General features: G+C 38.9%; 1 protein-coding gene across 1 annotated transcript; it reads left to right on the top strand.

Moving 5' to 3' along the window:
- Positions 1-8,909: 8,909 nt before the first annotated feature.
- LOC139125032 (NLR family CARD domain-containing protein 4-like) lies at positions 8,910-18,675 on the top strand. Its single transcript, XM_070691145.1, has 3 exons — positions 8,910-9,137; positions 13,164-13,381; positions 14,693-18,675. The coding sequence occupies exon 3, from the start codon at positions 15,051-15,053 to the stop codon at positions 17,631-17,633; it is 2,583 nt and encodes an 860-aa protein (XP_070547246.1). The 5' UTR covers positions 8,910-9,137; positions 13,164-13,381; positions 14,693-15,050; the 3' UTR covers positions 17,634-18,675.
- The last annotated feature ends 631 nt before the right edge of the window (positions 18,676-19,306 follow it).

The following is a 19,306-nucleotide window of genomic DNA, read 5'->3' as shown; positions in this document are numbered from 1 at the left end:
TGTTTTTACAGATTGGCCTTGGGTCACTTGGCTATTCTCGGCAGCAGACACTGGCTGGCCAAGCCTGGATCATCGCGTTCACCCACCGATCTACGCATAAGCCTGCCGGAGTATATTGCTTCAATTGATTGCTGTCCATCTGCCCTGTTTTGATATTTATATGTCCATAGATACAAAGCCCATGTCTATATTCAATTTGTGATGGAATGAAACGAGCCCACGCTTCTGGGAAGTGTGTCAGCATGCGTCCGTTCACTAACAAGCACTCTGATAACGCCAGATGCACAGTAGTTTGCCAAAGAAAGTGTCAAGTGTCTCACGATTCCTACAAACTTATATGCTACTCATTGATCTACACTACTGTCGTCGCTTACGTCCTGATACCGCTCTTCTAGATGCTCCACAAACTGACACAGATGTGCATGAACTTTGTGTGTAGAGAGAAGGGACAGAGTGATAGAACAGGGACAGACCTCTTTGATGTCTATGTTAGAATATTCCTGCTTCAGGTACTAGTATATGTACAGCTCATGGGAGCTTGTGGTCCAATTCGAGGCCACTCGGGTTCAGCGCAATCCTGGTGGTCTGGCTGCTGTGAGGAACAGCAGTGGAGCCATAAAGTTGCCTGTAAACGTAGTTCAAACAAATTTCCGCTTTTGATAAAATGCCGCATGCAGATCTCAGAAGCAGTGAAAAAAGAAATGTAGCCTAATGTTAAAGGCATACAAAGATAAAAAATGTAATTTATGCAGGATTTCATTCGCAATGTACAATCTCCCAATTTGTTGTTCGTTTGCTGTTTTCTGTTGGTAGCTTGATTTTATGTCAATGGATAAATATATCCATCCATCCATCCGTCAATCCATCCATCCATTGACACACAAACAGACACACACAGAATACATACATACATACATACATACATACATACATACATACATACATACATACATACATGCATACATACATACATGCATACATTACTGCATCATGTTTGAAAAAGTCCTCGCAATAGAAGCAAACTCGTTATTCTTTGGCCTTTTTAGAACGGCACTTTTCAAAGCGGAACAAAGTTGAGATCATAAATTAACGCTCGCTCATAAAAACTACTCAGTAATCAGATTACTCGATAAGGATGACAAATGACATTCATGAATATAGAACGTCGCATACCGGACCCTTCAACCGACAGCAAAATAGACGAAAAGGGGCAGGCTAGGCTAGGCAAGCTAGCAGAAAAATCTGTCGCGGAGGTCGCTCAATGCCCCTCTATGCATGGGAATACAGGAAATATCGTACTTTTTCAGGTCAGTCTGTTTTGTACTTTGATGTTTGCCGAATTCATTTATTGTCATCTAGATATGACGTCACATGTTGATGGTGGACATATCTGACATCAAAGTGTCATTCGTGATTACAGTTTATCTTTTCAAGGAAGATAGGGAACACTTCCTCAAACGGTTACTCACATCTGCCTTGCCTGCATCTACAATGATTTTATCACGGGGTACTCATCGAAGGACAGGGACAATTTTATCGTTAATTATTTCGTAGACAGAGTGGAGATAGGGGATAAATTGATCAAAGAAATCCAATCGAAGCGCATATTGACAGAGATCTATCAAATTCCTTTGAACATGATTTTGCTATGTATTCTTCTGGAGGAAAACGCCGAAAAATTGCCGGACACAATTACTGAACTGTACGCTAGCTTGGTGTTGGCAATCACAAAAAACTACTGCACTACTCGCAAAGGTGTCGAAATCGACGGCGATAAACTCCGGGTGATATGTCCAGCAAACTCTGCAAACTCGGAGAGTATGCCTGGCAGGGTCAACGGGAAAACAGACTGATATTTCGGCAATCAGAAATTTCTCCCGAGGAATTACTACTCACTTGATTCTTGACCAAAACGTTGGGGTGTCCAGAATCAAGCGTTCCAAAACATGCAACTTCCTTCACAAAACATTCCAAGAATATTTCGCCGGCCTCTATATTAGTTCAAAGCTTAATGATACCGAGGCTGTAGGGTCTGATTTTCATGATATTGTCGAGAAAGAATTGTATACAGTCGGTTTGTTTGTGTGTGGTTTACTGGGAAAAGAGGCTAAGTTGCTTGTCAAGGAATTTTCCAAAAAGCTCGAGAACAAATCAGATAAGGAGAAATTTGAATTGCTGCTTCAAAGGTGTCTGTTATATGTTCATGAGAGTGGTGGCCATGAAGCTGTGGCATCAATTGTCGCCTCCGAGTTGCCGACGAATTTGAGTCTAAAATCCATTGAACATATGGCTGCTGCTTTACAAATCCTGCCCTTGTCAATAAAAACCAACCATTTGTGTTTACCTTGACCATCAGTTAATAAGTAGTTTCTGCTCTGTGTTGAAAAACGGTCATTGTGACAGCGAAAGTCCCACAGGCGTTCAACATCTGATTCTTGGCGGAGAGTTGCAAAGCAACTATGTCCGGACGTTTTGGCAAACTTGTCCGAAAACACGTCAATTGAACAGTTAGACGTACATATTTATCGCGACCTCCAAACTGCTGACTTGTTCTCGGCGATTTTACGATGCGACTAACATTAAAGATGTTATGTTAAACTTTCCCTCCTTTATTCTGAGAGCGACGACCAAAACTCTGATTTGTTATGCTCAACAGTAGCAGCGCTATTCGAAGGTTTGAAGTTCAATCAAAACCGTGAGAAGTTTCGCCTCATAATAATCGAATCTTGTATGCGAAACCCCTGCCAAAACTTGTCTATTGCTTCACTGAAAGATTCAAAACTTGCAGAGTTAGAAATACAATTTGCGCCAATGTGTGTTTTTATACAACAGCCGTTGATTGACAGTATTGGCGGACTTTTAAAGAACAATACCGGTTTAACAATGTTTTACTTCGTGGCGCACGTTGCCTTCCCATTAGAAGACGTCGATTTTACTCCTATCAGAGATGCACTTAGGCATAACATGACTTTAAAATGTTTCAAGTTCTGGATCGGTAGTATAAACGGTCGCCAGTCTTTAGGGCGTGTTGCCCGGATGTAACACCGCTGTTCAGAGCTCTTGACTCGAATACAACAATTCAGGAGCTAAGTTTTACAATAAGTGAGCCAGGTTACGAATATGTGACATTCTCAGGCGAAACAGCACCCTCACCGATCTGACTCTCATCTTTTCGAATGATGTCGGTGATTTAGCAGTGAATGGTCTATGGGCCCTGATTGGACATAAGACACTGCACAAACTCTGCATACGATATGGTGGGTAAATGTGCAATGAGGTTTTAAACTGTCTATCCTGTGCTGTCGGCTGCAACTACGGTGGCTCCCTTCAGATTGTACAATGGAACACTCTCAATCCCACGTCTGTGCATGTCAACGCTAGATCTCTCGAGACTTTGTGTGATTCACTCGAAGTGAACAAGACTTTGCGAAAGTTACTTGTTCCACCAATAGCGTTTAAGGAAAATGAGTATCCAGAACTTTCCGGTCTCGTCCTCAAGATTAAAGAATCAAAGAACCGTTAATTGTCTGATTTGAAACTGTCGCTCAACCCCTCTGAAAAAATGACAGAGCAATTTCCATTTAACGAAACACCTCTGATCAAGATTTATGGAAGTGACAAATCGAAAGGGCCTGCATTTATTGTGGAGGATAGAACTGTGCGTGCGAACGAGGATGTTTTGGATTCGATGTCAGAAACAGAGAGAAAGGGAGTCCTAGATGTCATGAAGATGCATGGGGTCCAGAAAGTGATCAAATTCCACAAAACATAGTAAAAAAATATTTTTAATTTTAATTAGATTTACTTGAAAGGTATCAAAAGTATTAAATATGATTAATAGTTTCAATACTTCATGTAATTACTACGCACCCTGTAATATTTGTACTTGAAATATGCGTATTTTTTATATATAGGCTTTTAAAGGTATACTGTCACCGCTTCCAATTTTGCCACAGTTACCATGGAAAGATAAAATCTAACCAATCACAGATTTTAAGCGGGTGGCCACTTTTTAAAAACAGCGCCCCCACATGGGCATTTTGAATACCAAGGAACGCCCCTTTGACCATATATGGGCATATTTAGATTACAGGTGACTGTATACCTTTAATTGCAGACTAAGTCTAAATTTTGTGTAGGCATGATGGATAAGCTTATTTGAGTAATATTGTCTTTCGGAAACACTATTGACGCTACAACTAATGAAAGATCGTACGAAAGAAAGAATACAAAATGGCTATCACCGGAAAAAATTCACAACGAGATTGTTCCTACGGTCCCTGCATTCGAGAGATGGCGTCCGAAGATGAAGTACCGCTCTTATTCAGTATCCTTGTGAATCGACAAGAAAGGGAGTCGATGGCACAATGTGCTTTAGCTATTTTCGCCTTCTACTCAACGTTTTTTCGTGTACGCTTTGGTATGGTAGTCGCTGAGAGTTACTAATAGGCAGCTTTTGCAATGTTCACGTAAAGCAATTATAGGACTTTCATTTTCATAAAATGTGTTTTGTTTGCATAATGTATATTTTTGAGATTATTGTTTCTGTATTTTTTCACAAAAATTTTAAATTTTGCCAAATGGCTATGAAATTAGCCTTTTATGTTCAGTAATGTTCTGGTCGTCGTAGGTTGATTAGGTTCAGTTGATAATGGTCACGAGGATTCTTTTTGAAGACTCTGTTTAGAATCGTCCACATGATGACGACCTTGGCTTAATATAAAATGTTGGCGACACACAAATTATGTTGGTCACAACTGGTTCTTCAATTAGCTTTCAACTTGTTATGACCATATTTATGCAGAGCAACTACTGTTGCAGGTGTATTTTATGTGAATTTTCTCATCTTTAAACATCTTTTGTACATTTTATTCTTTGATTCACACTTTATGCCTTTGTAAATCATTTATGTCAAAGCGCTATTGGCCACAGACCCATTGTACATTTTTACCAACATAGAAAAAAAACCTGTTGAAGTCAAGGATTCCCTCATAGAGATGATGAACTTTGAACTTAGGTAAAATGAAATAAACAGACCCTATGATCTTCATAAATTCTATGATCTTCATCTTGATAAATGAAGCTCATATTCTACAGAATCAAGATATAATAATCGTATTATCATGTTTATGGTGCCATGTATTGAGTCAGTTTCAGTTTTACGACCAAGTTATATTGTTTTGAACATTGCTTGTTACACGGCACACATGGGTTGGTTTGGCTTATCGTCTTAGCTAGAGAAAGCGTAATATTATAAGATTGCAACTACCGCATCGATATCCAGGTATGGATTATTTACACAGATTTACCCTCACTTGATAATATCTATCGCCAGCGTGTGGCTAACAGCTAAGGGCCTCACACATTATCGAAGACAGCACTCATCCAGCTCAAGATTTATTTGAATTAATCCCGTCTGGAAGGCGCTACCAGTTTTAAAGTAAATACGAATTTTAAAGTAAATAGTTGTTTTTATCCACGTGCTGTTCGAATACTATCAGATCGCAATTTTCAATTTGCACTTGTTTTTTTATATCGGACTACCTGTATCCATGCGCTTTTATATTCTTAATTTTAACTCTTGTCTTCATGGTGTTACTTTTCTGGTTTCATTGTCCGCTTTGAAGTGTTGAGTTAAATTTGATGTTGTGTTGTTTTTGTGGCGACAGCAAAGAAATATCCTAATGTACCATGTACACAATGGCAATAAAGTTACATTAGCGTATCGTACAGTATTAAGTATATTTAATCATTTTGCTGTGCAATCAAAGTAGAGCCGCATGGGTTACAACTTCACTTGTATTGATAATCTAAACACTTTTGCAATAGAAAGGGGCGAGTGTGATTGTGCAAAAGATATTTGGTGTCCACAAATTAACCTGTTTACCCCTATTCCCCGTGAAGAAGTCTATTGATAACAATTGGTTTGGACCAAACCATGGTTGGGGAAAGGGTTGAAAGATAATAATACAGCTGTAGCTGAGTTAGAGCCTTCCTCAAAGACTTTCTAAATAATCCCCCATAGTAATGATTACACTCAGTATTTACGGAACACCGTAATGTGGTCTTGTCTTTGAACACAACACATGACATTTTCAATAACTTGGGAAACATTTGTGGTAATTTGTTCTCTAGTACCAAAATATTCAGGGTGACCCCTGATTATCTCGCGGATCGGTTTGGTAAGGGAATAGTTAAAATTTCCTTTAAGATAGTTTAAGCATGGAGGTAGCTACTACCTCCATGGTTTAAGCAAAAGTTGAAGTATTTCAGTTTCGAGGTGCGTAAAAACTTAAGGCTATGTATTGAGTACTTTTCGTCACTCGAAAACGTAGTATTATCTCCCCAGTTTCGTGTTCATCCAAACTAAACCAGTATGACCAGAAAAGATACGAGGGGTGTACGGAGACCAGTCAAAACCCTATGAAATTTATTGAAAATAACTCTTTCAAATTACGATTTCTCCAGGAGATGGATTTTCGGAGTGTACGCTTAGCAATCTACTTATCCGTCAGTGCGCATTCGAGCAACTGATTAAAATTCGAAGTAGTGATGGGTGGCCTTACGCTATTGTATTACGGTCTTTTCTTCTAGAGATTTGCAGATGCAATGTCTGACCAGGGCATTCTGAAAACACCTTTTTGCAACTTTTCTTGCAAAATTTGACTCGACAAGGTATATTAAAATGATAAGCTTTTTCATAAAGTATCAAGATTCTTGTCCTTGTACATCGTATACCTCTGCTGTCTGATGTACTCGGAACTAAATCCCGATATTTTGTCAATAACCCACATCAGAGGATACGGACTTCAATAAGGCAAAAAAGAAAAAAGAAAAAAAGAAAAGAAAATGTCTCTTATCCTCCAGTGGATACAAAAATCATACGGTCATTTTTCCCTTTTTTGGCTTGGTTTTGCAAACATGGCTGTGATAAAGTAAAATATCGGTCACTGAAAGAAACAAACCTGAGGAACGTAAAATTTCAGAACATTAATTGAACATATCAACTTATCCGTTACACGAGTGTAAATGTTATGATTCTGCTAGTCCATAGCACATTGACAAATCGGGGCCATAACGGACTAAAATCAACCCAAGAAGAAAAAATCACGAAGTAGAATAATTTTTTTTGACAACAGAATCTAAATATACTCAGAATTGTAACATGGAGATGATTGAGCTTTGAAAATTTAAGATGTTGATGATGTATTGACGATTAATAAAACTTTTATTTTAAAGAAACACACATTTTAATCGTTTTTATATTACCTTGAATGGGCCACAAAACAGTTTTCTCATTGACCTGTTTGTTATGACTAACTTCAAGTGGACGTCGGTGGCGTGATTTTTGGAGGCTGGAATTCTTACACAGTCAAATGACCTGTTGAATTTCATAGCTTTTACAGAAAAGCAATGCGCGATGCTAGACGTTTGGTTTGTGTTAAGTCATACCTAAACAGCGGAGAGGTTCTTCACAGTATTTTTTACGGAGTCGAATGGAAATGATGTATTCTAAAGAACGTTGAATGAAGTGTTATGTGATCATGACAAAACTGCATGAGGCGGGTTACAATGCACCTGGAGATAAGATATTCGGACTCTCAAACTTTTTTGAATTCTGTTTCAGTCAACACATTATAATAGGGGAGCTCTAAGAATGGATAAAATGTTTTCATCGGATATTTTCAGTGAAAGTCGAAAATTGCATTTTCTCCAAGAGTTAAGGAAGACATGACGGCCATATTGAATTTCTAGTATCGGTAAACATTGCATAATTTGTATCTCTATAATAACATTTCGCTCAGTGACCCCTGATTTGATTGTTAATTTGTTTCCAAAGAGACGGATTTAAGGGTTTCTTAATGGGAAGTTTTAGAAAAGCTTAAGACTTTCAATTTCAAAGCAATTACTACCTGAAATTCATGCAGGAGACAGTGATAAGAATCATTCCTAACCATTGTGCATGTCTGTACATTATGATTTATGAAAAATTGTAGAGAAAGCACACACAACATTGTCACAATGTCTTCTCCGTCGGTTAAGATATTTATAGAAATGAGTATGTCCTTTTGGAATTTGTTTATGAGAAGGATTTATCAAAGTTTCCTAATCTAAGCCGTTATTCGTAAGTTGCCGGATGAGAAGAAAGTATAAATTTATGCCAATTTATGCAAATGTACAGTATTCTCGTTTTCAACACAACCAAAATAAATCATCTCCGTTCCGCCGAATGGGTCAAATTTTGAGAATTGTTTTACTTAATGTCATTTAAATACTTTATAGCAAAACCGCAATTTTGTTTAGCAATAAAGGTATTACATTTTGTATAGGGGCCATTTCAATTTTGCTTATCATGATTATTTTAATAATTTTTTTGAACGCAAAATTGTCGTTTTTATACATATACTCTAATTTCAAATAAGATATAAAATTTCATAAGCAGTATCAAATTTTGGCAAAAAATTAATTTTTATATTATCATTGATAACAAATTAAGATTTCCTTCCCCAAATATGTACTTCTTCATCCTTCGAGTAGGTTATTGCCATCATACCGTGACTGAACTGTAGATTCAATGCTTTTTGAAAATACATAGAGTTAGAGGGTTTCAATGCCCTCTGTGATAAGAAATATTGCTTTGAAAGAAAGTGTGTCGATTTAGTGCAGCGACACCTTAATTTTATGCCAACACTCGTCTTTTCATTTACAGAATTAATATTTTAGCAAATCAAGTTTTTGACAATTCCACTTGCTTTAGCAGGCAGAATACCAAACTTTATTTTGAACACTTTCCATCGTCCATATAAGTATAAACTTATGGGAATAGACAAATATGGCACATGTGAGCGCGCTCGAGGATCTATGATTCGCGTGACCTCTAGGTGACCCCGTGAATAGAATCGGAAGTTGTCTTTTGACAGCGCACTATCCACTATCGGGTGAGGTCCAATGTCTTATCGCGGCGGCCAGGTACGGTGACGTCATCCATACGCCCACAGTAGCTGACTTTATAGACACAACCACAAACCTGTCCTTACCAGAGACGGGCTAGACATACACAGCGACGATGGCAAGCAAGCAAGGCTTCGACCCGGCCGTCTTGTTTCTCGAAGGTCTGTCCAGAGAAATTACAGACGGTAAGTGACCATTGCGCAACTCAGGACAAATCTGTTTGATTCTCTAGACTGACGACTCCTATCTACACGCACTGCGAGCATTGCAATGCGGTTCAGAGTCTGACTGGTGATGCACTAATCTTGCTACTGCTTTCATTCCATATAACTTGCAATGGCATCTGTATTAAGCGAAGCGGTGCGGAAACGCCGTGTTTTACACAAGCCCCAGTCGTGGCCTTTCGCGGCAGCAGTTAGTGGCTGGCGTATTGTTGATCATAAATGATCAACGCCACAGGCCGCCTGGTGCCACAGTAGGTTATATTGCTTCGATTTGTTTCCATTAACTCTGCTTTGATATTGATACACCCACAGACTTGGGGCATGTCTATATTTAATTTATGACGGAATGAAATGAGCCGACGCTTCAGAAAAGTGTGTCAGCACGCACCCGTAAAAAAATTGTAAATTTTCGATCAGATTCGAACTCGCAACGTATGACACCCATTCAAGCAAAGACAGAACAGTCAAAACCGCTCGGCAAATTCCCCCCCCCCCTTAGCAGAAAAATTCCCCCCCCCCTTAGCAGAATGGTTCAATAACCGAGCTAAGATATTATAATTATTCTGACTGCGAGCCCTCCCGACACGCTGTAGGGTAGAGTTCAAGAAGCACTCACACTCATACACTCGCCATCACACATCACATACAAACTTTATCAAAGCAATGAATACATCGCTTTAACTCTGCGACAGACAACCTCGGAGACAATTCACTTCACAAGCAGAGCTAATATTTAACCCAGGGTAAAAAATATGTCGTACTATTTCTACTACAGACCTCACTAGCACCGGCAGTTGGAAATTCAGTAGATTTTGATCGAATTCGAACTCACAACGTACCGTACGGTACCCATGCAGTCACCCAGCTAAGACATCACAGTCGAACGTTACTCGCTGATCTATTTTACTGTCGTCGCATAGATTCTGATACCGATAACATGCTCCGCAAACTGAAACAGATATGCAGGAAATTTCTGTGTAGAGAGGAGGAAAACAGTGATTAAATAGAGAGATAACCTTTTGATGTCTATGATACAACTGGTATAGTTCATGGAGGCCTGTGTGCCAGCTCGAAGTCATAAGGCCAAACAAAAATTATAGGTTTGTTTCTGGTCATTGGCATGTGGCAAAAATGATGCGGTGACGCGATTTTTTTTAATTTTTTATTGTTGGTTGAATTTGATCCATTTTCCCTTTTTACCATTGGGGAAAATGAAATACAGGGAAAAAACGAGTTGACGCGCACACTTTGAAATGATGCGCGCGATGACCAGAAACAAATCAATTTTTGGGGGCCTAATCAGTAACGCCGATTGTACCTCGACCGCCCGCTTTCTTACATTGCTTAACAATGTACTGTTTGGGTTCGATGCACTTTTATATCCGTGTACTTGGCATTGCATCATAGGAGATGAGTATATTTGCTCGATTGCACCACTTTGGAGATTAGGTGCTCGCGATACTGGTTACCTAGCAACTGTCAGTGTAAATATGACAAATTAGGAAGTTCGTGTTGAAAAAAAGAAGTAAATCAACGACAGATATAATCAGACATGATTCAAAATGCTTACGTGTTTCAGTATACATTGCATTGTCTGTTTGTAACTTCATTGAAACTGCTTTGATCAACATCATGAATAATATTCACCACAGATTAACTCCAAAGGTCATTCAGTATATAAATATATAATTAGCTTAAAAAAAAAATAAAACATTATTTGACTGCTGCCATTGTATCACCACTTTATATAGCAAGTATAATAGCCTTTGGTCAAGTCCTTCAAACTATATATTCCAAACTTTGAAAGCTCATTAGATATACAAATTATAAATTAGTTGACCGAAAAAAGCAAAATATATTACACTTACACAACATAATTGTCTCATCAATACACATAGCAAGTGTTATAAACTTTTCAGAGTCCTTCCAGTCTATATCCCTAATTGGGAAGTCAGTTGAATATGCAAATTAGTACATGACAACTTTACCCACGCAGTTTTAGATGTGGTGAGTATAGCCGATTTGCCCCAAATCGGCCATACTAACCACGTCTATTAAAATTCTTGAGTTTACATTTCTCGTTTACGTAAACACTTATATTGATGGGAAATCCGAAGACTGGCTATTACATCAGGTTGACAACCCCACTAACATGGGCAGTGAATTCCGCATAAAGCAAGACAAATTCGTTGGTTTCACAAAGTTGCCCACAAATACAACACTCACGTTCATCAAACAGGGAAAACAATGCAGACATAGCAATCATAATATATAACGCTAATTAGGAAAGTTCATGAAATATGCCTATTAGGAGTTGGCTGAAATAAAAATGCTTACTGACATCGTCAATATACATGCTTAGTTTCACTTATGTTGATCATATCAATTTAGATATATATCCCTAATTAGGAAAGTTCATCAAGTATGCAAATTAGCAATTAACTTTCATGTTACCCCTTTATGTCTTTCATGTCGGATAAGTCACTGTGTGATCAACATTTATCGCAAATCTCATCCAATTCTTTGCAGCCGTTCTTAATGTAGTGTGTCTGATTTTTCTAAAATCATTAATGATGCAAATGAGCACGAAATATGCAAGCCACACCCACCAAAAACTAATCAGTTCTTGCCATACCCTAACAGAATCTATGTATCAGATTTGATTCTGATCGGATAAGCTGTTTTTAGCTCACGTGTTCACACACATGAGCTAATGTCGCAGCGATGTCTGTCTGTCCGCTATCTGTCTGTCTTTCTGTCTGTGGGTCCGTACGGTCCGATATCTCAAAAACAGCTCATCAGATCAGTCCAAATCTAGTACATAGATTCATTTTGCAAGATCTTATTAGTTTTTTGCAGGTGTGGCTTGCTTACTTTTTGCTCATTTGCATAATAAATGATTTTAGATAAAACGGATACACATTGAGAACAACTGTACAAAATTTCTTGAGATGTGCTACACATGTGGATCACACCAAGATATATCAGCCGTGAAAGGTATCGAGGGTGACGTGATTTTTCCAAATTAGGTATATATATCTGAATTAACTGGATCAAAATTTACGAAACTTGAAAGAACTTTGAAAGCCACTTTAAATAAACAATTTAAATCAGGGATCAGTTGCTCCCAGAATGCATTTGAAACAGAAACGAAAACTAAATAAACATAGATATTTGGCGAACAAAAAAATCTTTTGGTTACCTGCCCCATCTCTGGATATGATACGCTCCACTGGTCCTTACCAACGCAAAACAAACTTGAGATTGTCAATGAATACTCGCTCAAGAAACTTATCACCTATCAGATTGCTCTATAAGGATGGCAAATGACATCCATGAATAGAACACCGCATAGTGGACTCTTTAGCCGACGGCTGAATGAATGGCAGAAAAAGGGACAGGGACTAATCTCAGCAAGCTAAACTGATAAATCTGTCGCTGAGGGCGCTCCCTGTGCTCCTGACCTGCCATGAGAGCACAGGCAGGAAACTGTTGTGCTTTTTCAGAACAAAGTCTCTTGTACTTGTATGTTTGCCTTACTCATTTACTGTCATGTAGATATGACGTCACGTGTTGATGGTGGACATTTCTGACAGCAAAGAGTTATTCTTTATTTAATTTTATCTTTTAAAGGAAGGAAGGTAACATTTCTTGACTTCGGAATGGGTCTTCACATCTACCTTGCCTGCTTTTTGTTGAAAACAAAGTCTACCAATAAGGTTTCATCCAGTAAAGTAGACCAGAATAATAATATTTTAAAACGATATATAAAATGGAAATTTTAAATGTGTTACTATCGCTGACTTCTTAGGAAATCGTGATCAACTTGAAAAGAGTCATAAAATTGTATGGAATACATTTTTCCGGGAATTATAAAAAGCTGTTGTCGTTGATGAACCTTCTAGCACCCTTAGATTATTCCTAAAGCTGTAACTTGGGGATTTAAGGTTCCACTTTAAATGTTGAATGCTTTCTCTTTTTGTTTAGATGAATTAAAATGTTTGAAGCGTCAGTGTCAGTCGACTGGATTGGTGCCGCCTGGTGGTGAAATTGAGAAAGGTTCGGCAGGAGACCTTTTCATGGAATTGTATCGGAAAGGATTGACATCGCCTGGGAGCCATGACATTTTCATCAGTTGCTCAGGGCTATTTCGAGAGAAGATTTGATCACCAAGTACTGCAGCTTCTTTGAAGGACAAAGTTCAGGTAAATTTGTGTTTTTAACGACAGCGATTGTTTATTTCACAGTGGGCGACAGGCGGGTCTCGCTCGCTAGGCTGAGGCCTGGAACTTGCGCTTAATTGCGACTGATTTTGCTAGCTACTGGAGAGTCACCGCTGGTGCGAACTTATTAACCCTTTTCCTGCCAGACAGTATCAATCCCCATCAACCAAGTCAGTAAAAAGCGGTATTGAGCCAAAACATGACATATTTTCACCGATTTGGCATGGTTCACTATAGCATCTTTAGTCCCAAAAATCAAGTTTACAGTATTTATGTTTCAACAGCCTACAAATGTACAGTAAGTATTATGTTAAAATACACCATATGGAATGTGTTGTGTTTCATTAATTTTAACCATCTTGAGCTGATGGTGAAATATGGACTTGGCAGGAAAAGGGTTAAGCTTACCAAATAGCGCAAGAAAACAGGTTCGAGGTCAAGCTAAGCAGATCGTAGGACAAACTCACAATAAATGTTCACTAACGGCCATTTTTCAGACAGCTCCCGGTAACCTTTACACATCAAACCAGTAAATAGTCGCTCCAGTGGTTGACTGACTACGCATGCATGTGCTAGGTTCGGTGTATACTATGCGAGTAACCGGAAGTGTACCCGAATAAAATCATGGTCGCTGCCGTGTTTTTGACTGCTTGTTTAGAAAAAATTACGAAACATGCAAATTATGAATATTTCCCAGCCAGTAATAAAATATGTTGTAGCAATAAGATAGCTTCTTATTATCATTCTCTACATTGTAATCGATACAAAATATCACAACCATTAAGCTATAAAAAGAGATAAAGAGAGGGAGACGTGCGTGTGACCGAGGACACATGCGGAAAATGCTTGATTTAAAGTTGAAGCGTGCTCCCTGAGTCAATAACTAGATGGAAAAATTGCCCATTTCTAGACCGAACGCTTTCTGTCAGTTTGCAAGTGGAGGTTGGCAATATAGTTGCTATTGCATCGATGATGGTGCCAGTATGAATAATCCATGAAGCAGTGAGGTTTTTCAAGTGAATCTTTGTCAAATTTGCCTTTTGCTTTCGACAAATTTAAATGCACCGCTATGGTTAGTTTATCAACATAAGAATCATTCGTGGACCTATTTGCTATTCACGAAACAGTAATGAATCAAAACTGATTTTTTGGGGACCATTATAAGATCAAAAATTATCCCAGCCCCTAATTCGCGCGGTGATTTCTTTTGCCATGCATCGTCTTGATAACTTGACCCTGCTCTACATTTTCGTAAAAAGTTTTCGGTTGACCATATTTTTATTTCACCACCAGGACAAACCAAGTACTCATCCTTCTTCGTCGGCAAGGTGGCAGACTTTCTGCGTACATTTTACAGATCGCGTCTCTCCGAAATTCAGCCGTTACCATGGTGCCATGACTTCTTCCTCCCACTCAACGACGTGTATACCAACCTGCAGTTTTCGGAAAAGGACCGTAGGGGACGCTCGTCAGATTCATTTCGATTACAGGTTTCTCAGCTCTTCGAGAATATAATGGACAGTGCTCGTTTGCCCCGGCGGGTGAGAGTTGAGGGGATCCCCTGGTATTGGGGAGTACATTTTGCCACAAGGTTCTATATGAATGGGCTTGTGGGAAATTGCCGCAATTTAGTGCCGCTTTTCTTATAGAAATGAGAGATTATAGTGGAGACATCGCCGATGCAATTATAGAGCAGCTCCCAGAGGAATACCAAATTATGTTCAGTAAAGATGAGTTATGGGATCAGCTTTTGCGAGATTCCTGTGACCTTTTATTTGTCCTGGACGGACTAGATGAAATAGATCGTGAGGCTTTTGAAAATAGCGATTTAGATAATCTGATTCAGGGCAAAACCATGTACGGAAGCACCGTAATTGTGACATCGCGCCCTCATGAGTTCGACGCCATTTTGAAATTTTGTCACCCCAACTTAGCAATCACTGGATACACATCGAATGACAGGGACAATTTTATCGTTAATTATTTCTTAGACAGAGTGGATATGGGAAATAAGTTGATAAAAGAAATCCAATCGAAGCACATATTGTCAGAAATCTGTCAAACTCCTTTGAACACGATTTTGCTATGTGTTCTTCTGGAGGAAAACTCTGAGAAATTGCCGGACACAATCACTGAACTGTACGCTAGCTTAGTGTTGGCAATCACAAAAAACTACTGCACTACCCGCAAAGGTGTCGACATCGACGGCGATGAACTCCCCGATGATATCTCCAGCAAACTCTGCAAACTCGGAGAGTATGCCTGGCAGGGTCTAAGGGAAAACAGATTGATATTTCGGCAATCAGAAATTTCTCCCGAAGAATTACTACTGACTGGATTCTTGGCCAAAAACGTTGGGGTGTCCAGAATCAAGCGTTCCAAAACATGCAACTTCCTTCACAAAACATTCCAAGAATATTTCGCCGGCCTCTATATTAGTTCAAAGCTTAATGATACCGAGGCTGTAGGGTCTGATTTTCATGATATTGTCGAGAAAGAATTGTATACAGTCGGTTTGTTTGTGTGTGGTTTACTGGGAAAAGAGGCTAAGTTGCTTGTCAAGGAATTTTCCAAAAAGCTCGAGAACAAATCAGATAAGGAGAAATTTGAATTGCTGCTTCAAAGGTGTCTGTTATATGTTCATGAGAGTGGTGGCCATGAAGCTGTGGCATCAATTGTCGCCTCCGAGTTGCCGACGGATTTGAGTCTAAAATCCATCGGTGGAGACTACACCTTAACAAATCCAGCCTTGTACAATCAAAACCAGCCATTTAGCGTTTACCTTGACCATCAGTCAGTAAGTGGTCTCTGTTCTGTGCTGAAAAACAGCCATTGCAACAGCGCAAATCCCACAGGCATTCAGCATCTGATTCTGAGCAGAGAGTTGCAGAAAAGCCATATCCGGGACGTCCTGGCAAACTTGTCGGAAAACACGTCAGTTGAACTGTTAGACGTAGATATTTATTCCGTTGGCCCCCAAACTACTGACTTGTCCACGGTGATCGAAAGATGCACTAACATTAAAGATGTTAGCCTAAGCGTTGGTAAACAGAATTCTGAGACCGACGACCAACTCGCTGATTTGCTGTGCTCTACAGTAGCAAGGCTGTTCGAAGGTTTGAAGTCCAATCAAAGCCGTGAGAAGTTTCGTATAATCATAAACGATTCATCGGTGATATGGCCTTTCCCAAACTTGCCTCTTGCTTCACTGAAAGATTCAAAACTTGCAGAGTTAGAAATGCAAATTATGTCAATGTGTGTTTTTGTGGAACAGGCGTTGATTGACAGTATTGGCGAACTTTTAAGGAACAATACTAATTTAACAACGTTCACCTTCTTAATATACAGCGTCGCTCCGAAGCGTAACATCGATTTTACTACCGTCAGAGAAGCACTAGAGCAGAACACGACATTAAGATGCTTCAAGTTCTGGTTTTGTAGTGTTGACGGACCGCCAGTCCTGAAGGCGTGTTGCCCGGATGTAACACCACTGTTCAGAGCTCTTGACTCAAATACAACGATTCGGGAGCTAAGTTTTACAATAAGTGAGCCATGTTACGGAATATGTGACATTCTCAGGCGAAACAGCACCCTCACCGATCTGACTTTCTTCTTTTCGAATGATGTCGGTGATTTAGCAGTGAATGTTTTGTGGGCGCTGATTGGCCATAAGACACTGCACAAACTCTGGATACGATATGGTGGGTCAATGTGCAGTGAGGTTTTAAACTGCCTATCCTGTGCTGTCGGCTGCAACTTCGATTGCTCCCTCCAGATTGTACGATGGGACACTCTCTATCCCAGGTCTGTACATGTCAACGCTAGTTCTCTCGAGACATTGCGTGATTCACTCAAGGTCAACGAGACTTTGCGAGAGTTACATATTCCACCTATGGCATGTACGGAAACTGAGTATCCAGAGCTGTCAAACCTCGTCCTCCAAATTAAAGAATCAAAGAACCAACAACTGTCAGATTTGAAACTCTCTCTCAACCCACCTGAGAAAAGAGCACAGTCATTTCCATCCAATGAAAAACACACAATCAAGGTTTTTGGAAGCGACAAATCGAAAGGGCCGGCATTTATTGTAGAGGATGGAAATGTGCGTGCGAACGAGGATGTTTTGGATTCGATGTCAGAAAGGGAGAGAAATTCAGTCCTCCATGCCATCAAGGGGCATCACGACCAGAAATTGGTCGAAATTCCGCAAAACATTCTAAAGAAGTATTTTTAAATTGATTTACTTGACTGGTACCAAAACTATTTTAATGATTTTAATACTTCGTGTAATTGTTTAATTTGTACTTTTATACTGTGTATAAAGGATTTTCACTGCAAACTAAGTCTATTTCATGTGCAGGCATGATGAATATTTGAGTAATGTCATCTTTTTTCAAAGTTTTATACTATCATTTGACGCTGCAACCATTATAAGATCGTACGAAACAAAGAATACAAAATGGCGTCGGAACGCGGCCTCCGGAATCAGACATTTTATAACGAGACGCTTTCCGATTTCACGCGACAGCATCCGAAGGTGAATTATCTCTCTAATTGAGGATTCTTGAGGGTCGAAAAGAACTCGAAAGTAAGACGCGCCCACTACCTATGGCACACGGTGCTGAAGTTATTTTTGTCTTCTTGTTCACACGTGTTTTCGCGTTGGCTTGTGACATTGCAATCGCTGACAATTATTTGTAGCCAAAGTTATGTACATATAAATACATATACATACATATATATTTATATACGTATATGAAGCTTTACCAGTGTTCACATATCGCATAATAGAGCTTGCACTTTCACAAAATGAGTTTTCAATTTGTCATAAGAAATATAAAATTTACTTGTTCATATTTTAGAGATTTATCGCTTCTGTATTTTTTCCGAAAGAAAATTTCTTTAATTTTTGTCATATGACGATGAATTTGCGTTTTTGCATTTTCATTAATTTTAAAGGCCATCATTGATTTTGGTCGCGTGGTTACGTCTTGAAAACTGTGTTTAGAATTGTCCACATGATGGCGACGTTGGCTTAGGGCCTAATGTAAAATGCTGGAAACGCACAAAGTATGTTGGTCAGAAGTGGTTCTTAAATTAGCTTTCAATGAGGGATGACTCTATTTTTGTAAATATTTAGAACAATACAATTTTTAGGTGCATTTTGTGGTAAATTTCCTCAATTTTTAAGATAAATTCTACATTTATTCTTTGATTCATATTGTTTGCTTTATTTATATCGCTTATGCAATAAACGAAGTTCATGTTCGACAAAATCAAGACATTTTATCGTTATTATCATAGCTATCGGTGCCATTTATGGATTAAGTTATACCGTAGTGTAATATTGTTTAAAATAGTTTTTTGTAATTTTAAAAGAGGATACCTTAAGCATATTTAATCATTTTGCTGTGAAAATTCAAAACAGAGCTATGTGGGTTGCCACTTTACATGTATTTATAATTTAAACATTTGTACTAATAAAAATGGGCAAGACGTAGTGTGATTGTGCAGGAGATATTCTGACCCTGCAGATTGAACTGTTCACCCCTATTCCCTGTGAAAACGTCCACATTCACCTTAGATAACAATTAGTCTGGGTCTAACCATTAATGTGCCTGTAGCGAAGTTATTAGCGGACTCCTCAAAGGCTTTCTCAATGACCTGGCATAACGATTAGTACACGAACTCAATATTGGCTAAACACCGTATGTGGCATTGTCTATTAACACAACACACAACATTTTCAATAAACCATTGGAGGAAACAACATCAAACAAACAGTTGGGATTAATGAGAGCTTGTGAGGTGTGGAATTTGTCATGATACCACTTTCATTGTTTAGCGACTATCCTTTGAATTATATATTCAAACATTGTATGGTTTACTTATCCATAATGAATATTA

Source organism: Ptychodera flava, assembly GCF_041260155.1.
Source record: "Ptychodera flava strain L36383 chromosome 23 unlocalized genomic scaffold, AS_Pfla_20210202 Scaffold_24__1_contigs__length_23054250_pilon, whole genome shotgun sequence".
Taxonomy (NCBI): domain Eukaryota; kingdom Metazoa; phylum Hemichordata; class Enteropneusta; family Ptychoderidae; genus Ptychodera; species Ptychodera flava.
The sequence above is the reverse complement of the archived record's forward strand: the minus strand, read 5'-3'. Positions and strand labels throughout refer to the sequence as shown.